This window comes from Struthio camelus, chromosome 1 (assembly GCF_040807025.1).
Source record: "Struthio camelus isolate bStrCam1 chromosome 1, bStrCam1.hap1, whole genome shotgun sequence".
Classification (NCBI taxonomy): Eukaryota; Metazoa; Chordata; class Aves; order Struthioniformes; family Struthionidae; genus Struthio; species Struthio camelus.
Genome location: NC_090942.1, coordinates 216,013,764 through 216,033,319, shown reverse-complemented (window position 1 = coordinate 216,033,319; position 19,556 = coordinate 216,013,764). Strand labels below are relative to the sequence as shown.

Below are 19,556 nucleotides of genomic sequence, written 5' to 3'. Positions count from 1 at the left end.
AGGAATTCCAGACCTTGGAGACAAGAGAGGAAGGCTGGAGAAAGGAAGACTCTCCCTTGGTGGAGGAGGATCAGGTTAGAGATCTTTTGTCCAAACTTGACATCCACAAATCCATGGGCCCCAATGGGATGCACCCAGGAGTGCTGAGGGAGCTGGCGGATGTTATCGCTAGGCCACTCTCCATCATCTTGGAAAGGTCCTGGAGATCAGGAGAGGTGCCTGAGGACTGGAAGAAAGCCAATGTCACGCCAGTCTTCAAAAAGGGCAAGAAGGAGGAGCCAGGAAACTACAGGCCTGTCAGCCTCACCTCCATCCCTGGAAAGGTGATGGAACAGCTCCTCTTGAAGGTCATCACTAAGCATCTGGAGGACAAGAAGGTGATCAGGAGTAGTCAGCATGGATTCACCAAAGGGAAATCATGCTTGACCAATCTGATAGCCTTCTCTGATGGAATGAGTGGCTGGGTAGATGAGGGGAGAGCAGTGGATGTTGTCTTTCTGGACTTCAGCAAGGCTTTGGACACTGTCTCCCATCACATCCTCCTAGGTAAGCTCAGGAAGTGTGGGCTAGATGAGTGGACGGTGAGGTGGCTTGAGAACTGGCTGGATGGCCGAGCTCAGAGGGTTGTGGTGAATGGCGCAGAGTCAAGTTGGAGGCCTGTGGCTAGTGGTGTCCCCCAGGGGTCAGTCCTGGGCCCAGTCTTGTTCAATATATTCATCAATGACCTGGAGGAAGGGACAGAGTGCACCCTCAGCAAGTTTGCTGATGATACTAAACTGGGGGGAGAGGCTGGCACACCAGAAGACTGTGCTGCCATTCAGAGGGACCTGGACAGGCTGGAGAGCTGGGCGGAGAGGAACCTCATGAAGTTCCACAAAGGCAAGTGCAAGGTCCTGCACCTAGGCAGGAATAATCCCATGCACCAGGACAGGCTGGGGGTTGACCTGCTGGAAAGTAGCTCTGCCGAGAAGGACCTGAGAGTGCTGGTGGACAACAAGTAAAACATGAGCCAGCAGTGTGCCCTTGTGGCCAAGAAGGCCAATGGGATCCTGGGGTGCATTAGGCAGAGTGTTGCCAGCAGGTCGAGGGAGGTGATCCTGCCCCTCTCCTCAGCCCTGGGGAGGCCTCCCCTGGAGTCCTGTGTCCAGTTCTGGGCTCCCCAGTACAAGAGAGACATGGCACTCCTGGAGAGAGTCCAGCGGAGGGCTACCAAGATGATTAGAGGGCTGGAGCACCTCTCCTCTGAAGAAAGACTGCAAGAGCTGGGCCTGTTCAGCCTGGAGAAGAGAAGATTGAGAGGGGATCTCATCAACGTGTACAAGTATCTGAAGGGGGAGTGTCAAGAGGATGAGGCCAGCCTCTTCTCCGTGGTGCCCAGCAACAGGACAAGAGGCAATGGGCACAAACTGAACCACAGGAAGTTCCACCTGAACCTGAGAAAAAACTTCTTCACTGTGAGGGTGACAGAGCATTGGAACAGGTTGCCCAGAGAGGTGGTGGAGTCTCCTTCCCTGGAGATATTCAAAAGCCGTCTGGATGTGATCCTGGGCAATATGCTCTAGAGGACCCTTGTTGAGCAGGGAGGTTGGACTAGATGATCTCCAGAGGTCCCTTCCAACCTAAACGATTCTGTGATTCTGTGATTCTGTGATTCTGTGAATTGCAAGACTAAATCAGGAATATGGCAACAAAAATCAGGCTCTTGTTTCATTTTCTTTCCATTCCTTAACTTCTAGTCTGGGTGCTATGAGGAGAACTTAAGTAAGGAGAGGATAAAGAGAGCAGCAGGTGGGGTAGCATTAAGGAAAATGAACGTATTTACAGTACACTGACTTAGATCAGGCATTGTAATTCAGTGCTTCTGTCCAAATGGGAAAGGCTCACCAGAGCCTCAGAACAAAAATGCTCAGGAGTTAAGCAGGTTAAGCAAGGTTAAGCATCTCAACTCACAGCCTGAGGATGATGAAATCCTGGCCACATTTAAGTCTCTAGCTCTTTTGACTCAGTAGGGCCAGAACTTTACTCAGAAGGGGTAGGAAATCCATAGGAAGGCGTTACTTAAAAAAAAAAAAAAAGGACAACAAACAAAAGAGATGAGATGATCTTTGCCAACATCTGAGTCTGCACAGGGCTGCTGAGGAGCAGCTCTGAAAAAGTTGTGAGACAGCAGTCAGAAACCTACACAGAGACACCACATGCGGCACAGGGCAGGGCTTTGACTGGCACAGTGCAAGCTGACCTTCTGCTGTGATCACAGCCATTGCCTTACCTAAAGCCAAGATATCGCTGAAAAGCTTTGAGCAAGACTGTCTCAGAGCAATGTCAAAGTTCACCTGGCAAAATTATCTTCACAGTCAAAAAATAAAAACATAAGTTGGCTTGGTCACTGTGAAAACATGCTCGCTGCTGCTGCCAGCCACTCTGTGCTTTTCTGAGTCTGGCAAAGTTACGCCCCAAGCCCAGATGACCAGTGGGCATTCTGGCTGCCCATGGCTGAAAGGGGACATGCACCAGCTAGGGATCAGCTGATGGCCCTGGCTTCTGTTGTATGCTAACTGCAGAAAACGGTCACTGTTTTGTCAGAAAACACGCTGAGGACCCACTCTGCGGATGCAAGACCAGTTTGTGCTACAGATGCAGTAAAATGTGGTTTCAGCAAAGCCTCATGTTTCCTTTTATTTATTTTCACTTTCAAGACGCATACACAAAACTGACAGGTTGAGCACCAAGAGCCTCTAGAGACATTTCCACTAGCCGGAACCCTATTGGTGATTTTCTTGGGTTCTGATTTCTGCCAGAACAGGATAAGAGGCTTTGAAATAACAAAACAAACTTTGAAGACTGCTTAGCTCTTTTAGGGACCTTGAGCTTCTAAATGTCTGTGGGTTACAGCCTTTGGAGAGAAAGTATGTGCTAGCATTCATTGATTTATCTAAATACAGTACAATTAATCGGCACGTTGGACAAAATCACTGTGCTGATTCATCAAGTATATTTGCAGATTTGTTTGTAATAAATGCCAAGAACTTTTTGTTGTTTATGTATTTTCTTGGTAAATTGTAGGACATTGAATAGTTCTCTAAGGTACTGATGGAAAAGTAACAGAAACCAAACACAATTCATTAATGGAATCTAGATAGAGATTTGTAAGGCAGAATCCTAGAATTTCTGTATCCTATGAGATTTAATTTAAAATAATCTGCAAGATGAATGATTGCGTTAGTATCACAAATGTTCGCAAGACTGTCATCGTAGTAGGATGACACAACAGGAAAACCAAAATTCAAGGTGGGAGCCAGAAGACGCAGGTTCCAAGGCACAATAATGAAACATTCACCATACATAACAAACCCTCGAGACGACACAATGAAATCGCTGTGATCCTAAGGGGTTCAGCGCAACTAAGCTGTAGGAAACTGCCAAAGCAGGCACAGAGTGATTTGAATGAGTGCATATAAGCAATTGCTCCCAAACTCAGAGAACAATATGTGCAGATTGCAGGGCAGGCTGCAGCCCTCCAGATTCTTTGGCATATTCCAGACCCTGCCACAGTAGGAAAGTCCAGATCGGAGGCTAAAGCTAAGCGTTCAGATCCATCTTCTAGTTTGCCTTATTATTAACACTCAGGACTATTTTTAGCTCTTTTTCCAAGAAAGGACAGATCATTCGATCATTCTGTCTCCGTTTTTCCTCTCACCTGCTAGAGGATTTTTATCAAATTTACCAGAAACGTAAAGGTTTAAAAGATGTTTGTTTCTCTATCTTTCTTTGAAAATTACTGTTTAGATAAAGGGAAAAGATCAAAGTTCACGTCCCCACAACTTTGCGGAGGGGTACACAGACCTTCTTATGACAATCAGCCTGACAGCTAGCCAAAAAAATAGCTTACAGCCAGCTGCAGCATGTGCTGCTTCCTTCCTAGTTCCTTACTGAGCCCTCTCTAGCCTAGCCTTAGCAAAATGCTATACAGTTAAACACAAGACAGAGAAAAAGTGAAAAAAGAAAAAAAAAAAAAAGGTTGATTGTAGGGGAAATCAAATGAAAAAAAGGGAAAGGGTATGAGGATCTCAGGATCAAAAATGTCCAGACAGGAAACTGGAGAGGACAGCAAGCAGAGCTCCCAAAAGCTGAGCCCGCTGCTCCCCAAGGAAGAAGGCAGGGCAAAGGCAGGAGCTGGGGTAGGTGGCCACAGTGGATGCAGGTGGACACTGAAAGCGAATGAGAGGGATGTGGGAGGGGATAGCAGGTTTTACAGAGGGGAGTTGTTAGGGAAAAGTAGACAGAAATTCATAGGAATCCTGGATTCATTAGTTCTTCTAGTCAGCAACAGCCTGAAAAATACCTGGCCCTCTCTTCCTCATCAGGGGGCTCTGAAGGAGAAAGACTAACATAGCAACTACTGATATGCAGCAACGTGAGAATATAGAGGGGTGGCGTGGGGTCCCCAAGGGATCTCTGCTATCCATAGCCTGTGATCAGGGAGGAGGTGAGCAGACACATGGCTATTGGCTTGTCATGAGCTACTTGTACCTACTGGACTCCCAGGACAGCTGTTATTAAGCATTCCTCGAGTAACTCGGAAGGGTTTAACCAGACAACTGTCACGTTATCGCATAATTGAACAGTTAAATTGCACTTATATTTCAAAACTTTGGAAAACAATTTTTTCCAGTGTTCAAGTGCAGTGGTGTTTCAACAGTGGTGTTTTAAGAAGAGCTCTGAGGATGCCTACATAAGGATTTAGTCACTGAGCTCTGACTGGAGTCAATGGCTGGGAAACAGCCAAGCAGTTCTGCAGTGTGGGGTGTGATTCTTGATCACCCTCAGCATCCAGAGCTCCCTTCTTGCAGGAGGAGAGCAGGGAGAGGGAGAAATCAGGCTGTTTATCTGCTATCCATACATAAATTTATAGATGCACATGGATAAAGACCAGGCTTTGAAAGGAGACATACAATCCCACCACTCAGGGATCCCATCAACCAGTGAGTGTTGGCATTTCTCAAGCTCCATGTCGTTTGCTGCATTTGAACACATTACACTCAAGCAGCTTGAAGTCCCCAGTTCAAGAATAACTTCAAGCATAGGAAAACTGAGCTCATTGCTTGTTTTTCTCTGCCTTTCTGGAGGCTGAGTCCTAACTCAGCCTGTGTGATGGTAGTATTTCAGTAACTGGAAACTACAGAGTTGCAAGGAGAAACAGGTCAAGATGAGCAATCAGTGCTGTTGCCCAATGATGCTAACCAAGGAGCCCTTGTCTTTGTCTGCCTTAACTGGTAAGCACATACTGTACTTTTTTTCACTTGATAGTACAGAGGTCATGGTAGGATAAAGACTCCCTAGGAAGTTAAATTAAATCCTAGACTGATTATATTTCCTTCCTGTGTTGAGAACAATTCCTCCAAGACCCACACCTTCACTTTTAAAGTGCACTGCAGGGAGCTCTGAGAATGAACACAGAATTAGGACAAAGTTTGACCTAGAAAAGAAACATTATTTTGACTATACCCGAGCAATCTGCTTCCAGATAAATTAAACTAACATACTATATCTTCGGGAATCAACCTCATAAAACAATTTTACTTTTGCCATAAATTGCAGCAGGTACAGCATAAAGCAGCAACTTTCAGGGTAGATCTTCACAGTCACATGCTGAAGATGTGGCCGACTTGCCCTGTTCTCAAAACATTTGAAGGGTATATCAGCACACCGAGTTTTCTCTTTCATGTAAGCAAAAAGGCACTTCTGAAAACATGGCAGAGCCCCAGAAAGGTAAGAACTGCAGTATTAAAACACAGAACCTCATACTTCGCGCAGAGCTGCTGGGGAAGTCAACAGCAAGTGCAAAACTGCTCTTTATCCTACCTATTAACTTCTCTTCTCTTTCAGAAATAGATGCGCTGTTATTACAGGATACGGGTGTCACCTCTAGTACTGCCCTTATACAACAACATGAGACAGCATCTCACAGTTACCTTGCAGTATCACATAAAATAAAAGGTCATTATAAATTATACCATAAAATTTTTACTTTGCAATGTAAAAATTATGTAAAGTAAACAGTTAAAAAAAGGATAGCTCCTTTTAAAAAAGTCCCCAAATCATGATGCACACAGTCTATGGGACACTGTTCAACAACCCGGTGGACATTGCTGTCCAAGAGTTACATGACAGACAGTACTATTTCCCCTCCAGTTTACATCCTGGTATTCATTATTCCAAATAATCCTCCTCCCTCCTCCCTGCCTTTGACATTTGTTGTTTAAGGTGGGGTTGTTCCTTGTGGCAGCAGCATAGATTTACGCCAGATTAAATGTGAACATGTATCCATGAATTTCCTACTCCAGGTCAACCTCTTTCTTTTGGGTAGCTCCACCTCTTCCTTTGAGCTTCTCTTGGTAAACCAGGGAATTTCAACAGATCTAAGTCCAAATCACCTCTGACAGCAGGGGAAAGTCTAACCTACATAAACTAACATGAGACTTTGCTGTTAACTTCAGTGGGCCCGCCTGGTATTTTACCTCTTGTCTATGGAAGTTTCTCTTGAATTTAAGAGCCATTGAACATGTATTTTGCTCAAGAAAAAGAAGGGAGAAAGAAAGAAGAGAGTAGTGATAAGCAAAGAGAAGTACAGACTATTTCTCTAATGAAAAAATGGATTGTACTCCTTTTTCACCCTCATCCCAGGGTAATAACCCTGGTACATCCTCATGATCCCAGCAATGTCCATCTTGCCACCCACACTCCACAGTACCTCAGATCTCCCTTCCTCTGAACTGAAGGGTAAACAAAGTAGGACAAGGATGGAGCGTATACCACGTTGCAAAGGCTATGCCTAGAAAAAGTGGGATCAGCACAGAGGGAGAAGGAGCTGTGGGAACCCCTGAACCACTCTGCCATTTCTCAGTAGAGGTTTCTAGACAGGCTGAGCAGTTCGCAGTAGGAACTGCTTCCTTCTCACCCTCTCTAGGCAGGGTCTTCTCATTGTTGCTCCATAATCTGGCCCCAGCTGTATCTGTTTCCCAGTTGTATCGCCTGCCAACTTCTCAGGGCTTCCTGACTACTTGCTGTCCCGACAATACTTTCCACAGATCCCTCCCTTCAGCCTCTAAGAAGATCAGTCTGCTTATGGTGATTTTATCTAAACACGGACGATTCAGTGCGTTCATTTTCTGTTACAATGACTTCAGCTGTTTCTGGAAGAAGTGTGGATTTTGCTAGTTGCAATGAGATGTTATGACAACTATTTTTGCAAGAAGTAAAGATGACCTAAAAATGAATTGGGTGTTCAAAGCACCAGTTTCAGGATGACTATTCAAAACCCAGTCTTCCTACTGGTTACTCACTTTTGCTCTTCATTGTCTTACAGAAGAGTGAGCACAGACAATTCAGTGGTTAGGGACAGATCCATGGGATTTACACCTCTGTTCTAACTTCCTTGGTTTGGCTTTGAAGTGTCTAGACGTGGCAGGTAATTTTCTCTCCTGCTGCTCAGACTGTACAACACAATTAAAAAAAACACTCAGCAGGGCTGGATCTGTTGACAAGACAATTCTGTAGACAGACTGATGTTTCACTTGCTCATTTTTTATCAGATACAAAGATCATTATTCTGTCAGACTTAATTTTAGCACCATCTGCATCCTGTTAGCTTTCATTCTCCAGGTTCAGCTTCATCCCAACATGTTTCTTATTGCTCTGCAGCCAGTCCTCAAGAATGTTTATATCTCCACAAAGGGCAAGTGAACTTAGGTTTTTTGTCTGTCCCCACAGATTTCCTCTAATGGTGATACCAACCTCTTCCAGTCTACTTGCTGTCTCTCAGACGCGATGCCAAAAGCTTTTGCAGAGCACTTGACTATTTTATAACTTCAGAGTTCAGCATGCTTGTGAATTATCCAGTGTCTCAAGAGTTTGTCAGATTACGTCACTATAATAAACTACTGCTTATTATTATATAGGCGATACAATCCTTGTCCCATGCCTTGAGACCAGTTCCCTTCTCTGCTTTCTTTTTGTAAAAAGGTTTGGAGTTACTATATGTTTTCAGAGATAGAGTCATACTTTAAAGAGAACCTCCAGCTTAAAAGATACCTTTTAACCTGCATTGTACGTGCTCAGTCCTGTGCTGCACTAAGACTCTCTAATAAATTTTAAAATAAATCTTACACTAAAAAAGAAAGAAAAAGCGAAAGAGGAAAAAAGTTCGTAATACTACTATGAACTTCTTTCCTTTGCAATCACAGGGGACTTTGTACTTTCACTTCAAAGTAGAAAAGACTCTCAATCATTATTTCAAAGCATTTAGGGATGGTGGAAGCATTTCTTAGAATAACAGTGACTCTTTCTATTAATGAGATCAAAGAACTAAGACTTCTCCTTCCTTTCCTCTTTTGAGGAAAGCTGCTAGCCCTGCTTTGTTACGTTTCAGCTCCCACCCTTCCAATTTCTGATGAGTGTAAAGGATTCCCTGGCTTTGAAAACCAAATACTTCCAAGGCCCACCTTCCTTAGCACCTAATACAATCCCTCCCTTGCATTTGGCAGATCCGACAGAGACCCAATTCACCATCACTGTGGCCAGCAAACCTGCAAGTGTGGTCACAGATCAGTTGGAGGTTACCTCAAAGCATGCAGGATGCCAGTCTTATGGCATGGCTTCATGAACACTTGCAGCCACAGAAAGGCAGCACCACCTTCAGCAGCTTGATCCTGCTTCTGTGCATGCCTTTCCTCATGCCAGCATAACTCTCCTTGCAGCTGACAGTGAATTGCAGATCTGGATTACCACCAGCCCGGCCCCAAAAAAGCTTGGCTTGACCCAGATTTATCCCTGAACTAGATCACTTCACAGCTGCATGGACACATGGGCAGTCACGAGGGTGGCAGAAAGGAGAAGTGAATAACCAAGGATGGATTGGGTGGCACTGCTGCTTTCAGGGGCTGTGCCTGCTTCATGTGGTTGTGGAATGGCACGGCTGGCATGCTGGTGGGCAGCACCAGCACTGGGCACCACTGGCCCCTCCTTGTGCTGGGGATCTGGGGAATGCCAGCAAGGCTACTGCATGCACAAAGCATGGGAGGACTGCAGAAGACAGACTGCAAAGCTGCTCTTGCAGCCCTCTCTCAAAGGCCATGTATCTATACAGCTCAGCAAGAACATCGTCTCCCTTAAATCTGGGTTACCTTGAACATCTGGAATTACTCCTATATCTGATACAAATGCTGTTACTTTGCGACACTTCTTATGCCAGCAATATGCTTTGGCCTCGACAATGTGAACACACCTGGGAGCCATCTGAACTGTTCCAGAATCAAATTATGATCTTGTGAAGACTAAAGTGCCAACAGAGTTTTGTAACAAAACTGCAACACCTGGAGGCACAAACGGACGAGGAGCATAATCTCAGAAGGATTTCCTTCTCCCAAGGAAGTGAGCCTAATCACAGAATCACAGAATCACAGAATAGCTGAGGTTGGAAGGGACCTCTGGAGATCATCCAGTCCAAATCCTCTGCTCATGCAGGGTCATCTAGAGCATATTGCCCAGGATCGCATCCAGGCGGGTTTCGAACATCTCCAGCGAAGGAGACTCTACAACCTCTCCGGGCAACTTGTGCCAGCGCTCTGTCACCCTCCCAGGAAAGAAGTTTTTCCTCATGTTCAGATGGAACTGCCTGTGTTTCAGTTTGTGCCCGTTGCCTCGTCCACCACATAGGCCTAATAGGCACCACAGAGGCCTATTTGCCTACCCTAATCTATACCCCTCCTGAGGCACCCATCACTGGCCACTGTGGCAGACAGGATCAGTGGCTGGGAAGACTTCCGGTGAGCTCTTCTCATGGGCTATTTAGCATGTTCTCATTTGGCACTGAAGAGAGATTTTGACAGGGTCTTTACCATAACTGTGACATAGGTGCTACTGCTTGGTACTTCATCCTATATTTATAGATTATTAATAGTTTATATTTTTTATTAAAATACATAAAGTAAACATTAAAAAGCACTGTAGGTTGGCGTGAGGATTTTAATGCTTATTGTACGACTGAGAATAAATTAATATTGGTAACTCAGCAGGGAACTGTCCGGAAAACTGGATAGGAAAAATGTGATTCAGGAAAGACGCCTTCCAGCAAAAACTTCAGAGCTGTAGCGGACAATGCCAGAATGTTGTTTTTAATATCTTGATGGTTCTACCTCTCTTCTAGCCATTCTGAAAACCTGAGTTTTCATCAGGAAGAACCCTGAGGCCACAGAAAAACCAAAGTCTGCCTGGAAAATTGAAAGCTACTCCTTCTGAAGTGAAAGGCAATAGGAGTTCGGGGAGGGCAGAGAGAGACAGGAGCCAGCTGGGGCATCCGAAGTCAGGAGCTTTGCCTAGCACATTAGCCGAAGAGGGTAAGACTATGGGCATCATAGAAAAGAATGCAAAGAGTTGGATGTTAGTGTTTTCTCCCAGTAGCTCTTTTCTACTGCGTGACAAACAAAACCCACGTTTTTAAACTGATGTCTGACTAGCTTTTCAAAAGGAAAGAAAAGCAGCTGCTTGAACCCATTTGGCTTAGACCCAGCTAAGTCTGTTAGTACAGAGGATGCTGGCGGCCTGATCCAGGAGAACTCGAAAATTCCAGCCTCACAGAAGTGAAGGAGCTACGTCTACCTGTATGAGTTTGCATGCACCAGGAAAGGTAAAAGAGGCATTGAGCCCCATAGTTCTGACAGCTGTATCTGACAAACAAAATCTGCAGCCACGCAAACACTGATATACTTATTCTCATGTGAGAAGCCCTGCTGGACCTCATGGGAGTAGTGTCAGATGTTCTTGTACAAGATTTGCTTTGTTCCAGACAAGGCTAAATTCCAAGTAGGACACACAGCAAGGAGAAACGATAAGCACAGCTATGAAGAGGGATATATCTCCTGGGGTAACTGTATCAAAAACAAGAAGAGAAGACTCAAGTGCAGAAGACAATGCAAGCTGTAGCAACCAGCCACTGAGCATGGACTCAGCAATGTGATAATGCTGTAAAAGATGAGGGCACGCTGGATATCTGCTCCACTGTTCCCAGCACTGCCAGTTCCTCCATGAGGAAACGCTGCCCACCTTTCCATGCTGCATTTCAAGAGAAATGTGGCCAAACAGGAGAATCCAGAGTGGAGCAATGAGAACAGAACAGCATGAATTACAGCCAGGAAAACCACAAGGCTGAACACGATAACTGTTTTCTACCAAGAAAAGGCTTGCAAAGGACATTTATTTAGGTTACATATTAGAGCAACACACTTTCTACTTATAAGATAGTTAAGTATGGGAACGGGCTACACAGTGCAGCTTTACTGCAGATTTAAAATAATGTAATCGGTTAATGAACAGGATTATATGATATGTTTTTTTGTATCAGCAAAGTGTAACTAACTGAATGACTTGGAAATCCTCTCCAACCATAGGTGTTATGTCCTTCTTAAAACAACAATGAACTATATCAGAACATAATATTTATCTGGTCATCATTATGTTTTAAAACCCTTCTGATACAAAAGAATAGTTTAGAAGAATCACCTTTTCCAACTGTCAGTGCCATTTAGGATAACAAATATGGCAAGAGAAATTGAAAGCTAAGTCTTAATTGCAGAGCTCCCTAGATCTGCAGGTCCCAATGTTTTTAGCAGAAAGCACTGGCATCCTACCCTGAACTAAGCATCTTGCAAGCCAGCTCCTGAGGTACATATTATGCTCAGGAAAGAAATTACTTATGGCAAGACAATAAGAGTAAGATCTAAAAAAAAAAAAAAAAAAAAGACATGTATGAATGCTTGTCATTTTAATCTCATCACTTTAAATGATATAGTAGCTCTTTGTTTTTTTGAAAAAAAAAGCTATTTTGCTAAAACAACTTTGATTAAAATCAAATCTGAGGCTAGGCTGAAATTCACTGTACATCTTCACAGAAACAAACTCCCCAGTAAAGGAAATTCAGTGTACTGAGTCTGCCCTTTTCTGAAGAAGCCATAGGCTGGAATCCAGAACAGCTCCAAGCCCAGGTTCAGCAGCAAAACTGCCAGACTATGAGAACATCATAATCTGGGGTTCAGAAATAAGAAAGAAAAGAGTTACAGGAAGAGGACTTCTCCAATAGAAACAACTGCAGAAAGAGTCCAGCATCCGGAAGGAAACTACTGCTTTCTCCAAGATGACAATATGACTGGAAACCAAATGAAGCAAAACTCCCCAGAATTGTTTGAACCTGTTTTTGTAAGGTAAAGGTAGACCTGAGCCAGAGATACAGTGGCTGTACATGGTGCTGCAGGTCAGGAGCTGCCAGGTATGTCTCTTGATGAGCGGAGAACCAGTAGTGTGCTCTTCCTTGCTGTATACACTCACTGCCTTGCTGCTCACAACTCCACACATGGGGATAGTCACGAATCTGTTATCTCCTACTTTTTCCCTCCACCTAGAGGAAGAAAGCATTCTCCCCCTGCAAAGGGGGAAATTCCTTCTCTGGTTTTCTCTTATGCACTGAGAAGGAGGGGATATGATCAAGGCTTGACTAGATGACTGTCTTCTCAGTGCAGCAGCTCAAAAATTTGGGTGTCAGGGAGCAGAACGCAATGAGTTGGGATAGATGCAGGCAGAAAAGCAACTCTGAGGACCAGCTCTATGAGGGAGAAGCAATTCCGGAACATGAAGGAACACAGCGGCTTTACTAGAAATGTTGCCAGCAAGCAGGGTGTGAGTAGGCTTGCACAAGATAATCTTAACCATAATATGTCATTTGTCATTATCTGTAAACAGAGGCCTTTCATCTTCAAGGCCTGCCTCACAGTCCTCACTGTGACCTTGAGTCAGTTGCTGGAACTTGCCTCAGTTTCCCCATCTATCATACTACTTCTCTCAGCTGGAACTGTAGTTTAGCCTGATGCTTGTGGACAATACTTTTCAAACATAATATTATTCCACTCCTTCAGCAGGCATATTTCTATAGCAAAAGCTAGTGTTTATCTGCCTCCTGGTACGTTTCAAGGACAAAAAAAATAAAAAGCTTGCTAAGAAAACTAAAACTTATTTTTGAATTTTCAGGATAGCCCTAAAAATCCTACTTCAGAATGCTAATGAGTAGCTTATTTAAACATTAATCATTAAAAGGAATGATGCAGAATAGGATTTTCCAAGATGGTACATAGGACTTAATGTTGCATCAGTTTACTCAGTGTTTTGACCAGAGAGGAAGGCACTGATGCAGAGCATCATCTCCAAAGAAAATGATTTTTGCAGGGCAGTTTGTTGAAGTGCATACAAAAGTTTCAAATTAGCACAATGTATCCAAAATCCAAAGATCACTCAAAGGCCAGCACAGCAGAAAGAACTTGAGGGCTCTGGAGACAGCATATGGGGAGCGGTGCAACAGTAACTTCAGAGAGACATTGGGAGCTAAGTTACAGACCGTACAGTACCGTTTAAGAACAAAACTACTTTGTTCGCTGTTTATAGGAAGAAGACAGAGTTGCTCTCAGTTGCCCAGCTCATCATCAAATGTACACATATCAAGTTGCTTGATTGATAGACTATTTTTTGATCAAGGATCAAGTTTAGATGTTTTGGGCCACCCACAGAAAGACAGACTTTCAATACAAAAGAAACATTCACATCACATTAAGAAAAGGGGCAAGAACGTTCACTTCACTCACCGTGGCCTCCTGAAAGCCAAACCGTACTGCTGACAAGCCAGGCCGACTGTTGGGGTGTAAACAATGGGCATGAATCTCTCAATGTCAGAGGTCAGCACTCGGTAGAAAAGCTTCTCATTCCTGTCTTGTAATGTCATAAGGACAATGTACCTTAAAAGTAAAATGAAACAGATACATATTAGTATTTCTGCATGTTGGCAATTTAATTAAAAGCAGCAGTCAGTTGATTCAGTACTAACACTTCCAATCCCTAAAGCTCCAAAGTGCTAGGCTACAAATAGACATTTTGAGCAAGATTTCTCAGAGGACCTGAACGTCCAGCTCCACAGTCCTCAATGACAGCTTACAAAGACTCAGTAGAGCTGAAAATCAGACCCATACGTATTCTCAGATTTTCTGAATTTGCATGAGAAACAAATGCAATGGAAAAGGTCAAATGTAGTCTTCAGGACCACCTGAGACAGAACAGGACACAATCTGTAGTATCTAAATCTATTAAACAATCTATAAGGTTATATCTACATATATGCAAATATTAATATGCAATTTTCAAAGCACTGTTTTTCCTAAAATTTTTCTACAAAACCTCTCTCTCCTTTATCCTGCATTCTCAGTTAAGCACCAAACACATCAAGATAGCAAAATATCATATTTGAAAGAGGAATATTAAAAATATTATTTTAGAAAATGAAAACATTAAATCAACTTTGCATTCTTAGCGTTGTCCACATTTACATGTGCATCACTGGCTTTACATGATCACTTAGTAGTTTAGAATATGTCACATTTGCACAAAGGGTTTTCCTGCTCTCTGCCAAATTGCAGCCAGAAAAATAAAAAAAATCAACAGGCTATGAAAGACTGGGAATGATTTCCTGCCTGACAAATCTGTGTAGATGTGATGATGAACATGCTAACAGGGTATAGTGAAGTGTCAGGCTAATACAAGAGCTCTCTGGCTATATGGTAGTACAAAAAAACAATATCGCTGCTATTTTGTGACCGGGATGGCACATAACTGACGTCCAGTCTAGGCACTCTTGGTGCTGCAGACTACTGGCAGGTGGAAAAAAGTGACTCTGAAGGAAACCTGTGGGCCTCGAAACAGGATCCTCAAGTCTTCCTGGGGACTTTAAAGAACTGAGGGAAAAAAAAGGGGGGGGGGGTGATACTTTTTTGACGCACTTGTCTAGATCATTAGATTTGTTCTCGTAGTTTTTCATGACACGGAGGACTTGGACATCTTGACTCAAGAAGCAAGGAGGAAGTAAGCCATGAATTCCCAGCTGTAGCCGCTCTTCAAGCGTAAAAGCCATTCCCTAGGAAGAAAAGAGGAAGGCACACTCAAATAGCAAAATAGGCAGTACCAGGAACACCCCTGCCCCCGAAAACCTGGAAGAATCAGCCAGACATGCCCGGGTTAATACTGCAAAAACGCCTACTAGCCAATATTGAGTATTCTGCCTTTTGCAAATGTATTATGGCCAACAACATGAAAATAAGTAGACAGCACTGAATTGGGCAAGTTGTGATCATTTAGGGGATACTGGGAGCTGTATTTGCCAACTGCTTCTTGCCATTTCCCAGTAGTACTAAGCGCACTTCGCAGCCCGGCACTTTGCGAAAGCAGCACTTGCAGTGACCCAGCAGCTTGGCAGGAGCACAGCCTACCCTTGAGATTCGTGGCCTCGTTTCTAGCCGCAGGTACATTCCCAAGGACTGCCTATGTCAGGTTTGCTCCTCTGAAGGAGCCATGTGCCCTTTTTTTTTTCAGCCTCATTGAGTTACTCCCTCCATCAGACCAGCTTAAAAATGAACATTACAAAAGTGTTCTGATAAACCCCTGATTATAACGCCACGAACAGGCTATCCGAGAAGAAAGCAAGCAGCAATCACAGACTCTTGCAGCACTGTCTGTGTCCCTGGCTGTCCCCGAGGTCCTTGAGGCCATCTTTGTCCACGGGGAGGGACGGGCTTGGACCACACACCCTCCTCAGGTACACTGCCCAGTGACATACAGCTTCTGGATGAACAAACCAAGCGCCAGGGGGGCTGTGATGGTCCATACTTTTGCCTTCTTAATTTGGACTGTATATAGCATGTATAAGAATATACATAATGATGTATAAGGATATACATAAGAATGTATAAGACGACTCTCCTTAGGGTTTCTCTCAGTTCATACTCTTATTATATTACTCAATTAGCTCATGCCTATTAATTCCAGTGGCCTTCCTAAAGCCTAATTGTCACAAACCTTTATAAATCACTTATCATCAGGTTTAGATTTAGATACTGAATAGATATCTTCGCAAACTTATCAACCTCACTTGGCTTCTACATCTCTAGGTCTTCTCTTAATGCATATTAATAGCATATTAATAGTACAGGAGACAGACTGCACATGCAGAATGCTTTCTCAGCAACAATCTCACTGCCCAGCGGTCCACCTTTTGTGGTGGATACTGCTACTACCCTGTAGCTGAAGCTCCAATGTTAGACTGCATAGGATGTTCCTGCTCTTACAGGACAATTTGATCCACCACAGACCAAAGTCTGAGCATGTCCCTGTGTGTGTTGTGGTTGATGTTCCAGATGACCAGCAACATCCTGCTTTGGACTCAGCCCTGTGAGCGGCAATGGTAAATGCATTCCACAGGCTGGGGAGCAGATTATAAAAGGTCCTTAATTAATAAGATTTCTGCTATGCTGATACCAGATTAGACAGCAGGATAGAAGGAAACATTTGGAGAAGTGACTAAGGAGCTTAAAGCCTAATGAAAGCTTCACCCATAACTAACCTTGATGAACAGCTGGCAGTAAAATATTCAAACTCGGTAATTATTGGACGTTTACTCAAGCAAACAGACAAATGCTTGAAAAAATCTTAATGAGCAGCTTTCTCACTACCTAGCTGTTAAATTGGCATTTTCTTCCATGGATCCAGTGTTACACAATGACAAACAACTATTGTTGCACAAGGAAAACGGAGGCAATATCTCAATGAACTTGCTTCTGGCAGCCCTCCATCCCCTCCTGTTGCTTGTTCCTGTCCCTGTGCCATCTCGTCAGTTGTGCCAGCGCAAGCATTTGTGCAGTCACATGGTTAACCAGACAGTGGAAGTACCTGGATTAAAAACAGACAGGTCATTTGAGCTCAGAGCTGGTCCTCTGGCTGATACATCACGGATGGTTTTACAAATGCTGGCAAGCATGGACACACCCAAAGGGAACATACAATAGTGGGAACGAATGGCTGGAAGGGCCACTCAGTTGTAAGTGGTGTGGCTGCTGATAAAACTGCTTCTTACCAAATTATAGCCAGAGACACAGCAATGTCAAGTGACCTGTAAAAGACCACACTGTAACAGAGGACTGAAGCTGATTCTCCTGTTTTCCAGATCCATGCCTTATTCATAATGTGACACTTCTTTTAGTACTAAACTACTCATTCACGCAAAATTAAAAATTTTAATAACAGTTCAGAAAAGACATTTGGCCTCCAGGACATCTGGGAGGAAAAAGATTCTTATCCTGCAAGCATTTTCCCATGTTTTCTCCTCTACGTCAGGATAAAATTAAATACTTCCCAAATCTCATTGCAAGGACGTGGCAGAGAGAAATCATTCCTCTTCCAGCCAGCAGACCAGTGGTCAGCAGTTGCCTGTGAGGTAGGAGGTCCAGATTGTCTTATTAAATCCAGAAACTGCATCAAGGTCTCTGCTGTCCTTGGCAAATGTTGTACCCGTGACATGACCAGTTCCTCTCAAATGCCTGACATTTTGACCCAAAATTCCTTACTGGACCTGAGAAGCCTTTCCCAAAAAAAGTTTCCCAGCAGAACTGGTACATTCCCACAAAACAAAGCTTGAGTTTTTGTGAGTCATCATCTTCTAACTTAAAGAAAAAACAAAACAACCATTCTCATCAGAAAAGCTGCAATCATCTGTATTCTCCAGACTGGAGGCTTCTGAAACGCTAGACTAAAATCAACTTTGGACATCAGCTCTAAATCAGTATTTGGCTTTACAATGACAATATTGTATCCCAGCAGGGAAAATAACAGCTATTGCAAATGTCAAAGTTTATCTGGAATGAATGGTAAAGAAAAAGATAAAATCATAATTTCAAACCATTTACTTCCTGCAACCTTTGCACACGGAAGGTAAATAACAGGAGACAGAAATATTTGGCACTAAAGACTCCACTTGCTTTCTAGAGACAGTCGCATCACATGTTGGCTGATCAGGGTCACAGACCCGACCCTGGCTCATCCCCCAGAACAGAAATGAAGCTCAGTAAAATTGTAAACCAGTGGCTGTTTCTCAGCTAAAACAGAAAGGGACAGAAAAAGCAGAAACTGATATTGCTGTCTCCAGTCACTAAAAATCTGCTTGTGGTATTTTTCTCAATAGGAAAAAAATATCTTCCAGTTATTCTCCACCCACTAACATAGCTGGTAAAAAGTTTCAGTATTTCATCAAATGATCACACCCTTAATAGAAGAAAATTTTGTGGTTAACTCCAGCACTTTTCTATTCAAAATAATACTGTGATGCCTTACAGAAACTGCAGTTTGCGTGCCTTCTAGTATCCTTGTTTTTGCGGTTGGTTGGGCTCTATCTGACCCACTTCTCCTACAATTCAGCACGGCCAGAAGCATCTAGCTTCCCTTTACCCAGAAGCAGGGTGAGAGCTGTAAAAAGAATTATAGCTGCCAGGGACCTGAAGTACTTGCCCTGGGCACTCGTTCTTCAGTTCTGCTGGGGCTTTTTTCTATTTTTGGTGGGGAACTCACCCACCAGACTGCTGCTCTGGTTCCAGTTTTGGTTGCTGTGATCCCACCACCTCCCTGATTTGTTGCTTTCCTCTAGAGATAGACAGGCTGGGGTCTGCTGCGAAACCTCCTGAAGTGGGGTTGGGAATTAATATAATAATAATATGAAATAGGGACAAAAGTGGGTGCCGGGACAGTTTGTCTACACAACTTTAGCTGGACATTCACGCAAATGTAGGACACGATTCTGGCCAGTACTTGAATTTTGGCTAGTTTTTATGGCTGCCTTGTTTCAAGGCTCTGGTCTTCACTGCTGACCCACTACTTCAAAGACGGGGACAACTCAGTCACTGAACTTGAATTTTAAGTGAGTTGGAAAGCTATGCACATGGATGCAAGTTGTTTGAAGGCACTTTTTGGATTGTGAGAGCCAAGTAAATTGTTTAAAAACAACCACAGGTGTGCTGTTAACAGTTCACAGACAAGCACAGTCGTACTAGTACAAGACAACTCTAGCTTATTGCACTTGGCTGAATCAGCGTGAGCTATACCAGTATATGCCTTTTCATCCTGGAGCAATTGCAACCATGTGTGATGAGGGAGATGCTGCCTTCACTACCAGCTAAATCTCCCAAAGACTTAAATAGGGAGCTGGCCCATCATACAGCGGCTCTGTGGCAGAGCAGGGAGTAGAGCAGAAATCACCTGTCCTAACTTTAAGCGCTTGCTTTCTGAAGTTTAGCGGAAGGTCCAGGAGTAAGATCCCTGGGTGAAGTGGTTATATTCACTGAAACAGCACAGCGTGAAATGAATTTGGAAACACATTCTGCCTCAGATCAAAAGCTGGTATTCACTGAGGTATTGCTATTCTTAACGTTAAAGCATTTCGGATTTTTTTTTTTTTTTAAAGACTGCCTGAAAGCCATATTGTACCACTCCTTTTTCTGGTCTTGAAAGGTCTAATGATTAGATGGTTAGCCCCAGCCCCGCAGAGCGAAAGCCAGGTGCTCCAATTCATTTTTAAATGTATGGGAAATGAGTTGTCATGGAGAGGGCAGATGTTATCTCACTGACCAAAAACAAAGGCAAAAATATCA

The 19,556-nt window shown here is 43.6% G+C and overlaps 1 protein-coding gene across 2 annotated transcripts in view; it reads right to left on the bottom strand.

The window, feature by feature from the left end:
• ME3 (malic enzyme 3) overlaps positions 1 to 19,556 on the bottom strand; it is a 139,133-nt gene that overhangs the window by 50,053 nt on the left and 69,524 nt on the right. For both annotated transcript variants that reach the window (XM_068930552.1, XM_068930551.1), the window contains exons 2-3: positions 14,868 to 15,001; positions 13,683 to 13,832 (exon numbers count right to left, since the gene is read on the bottom strand). In XM_068930552.1, the coding sequence (XP_068786653.1) occupies positions 13,683 to 13,832; positions 14,868 to 15,001 (284 nt within the window). The remainder of the gene's footprint in view (positions 1 to 13,682; positions 13,833 to 14,867; positions 15,002 to 19,556) is intronic.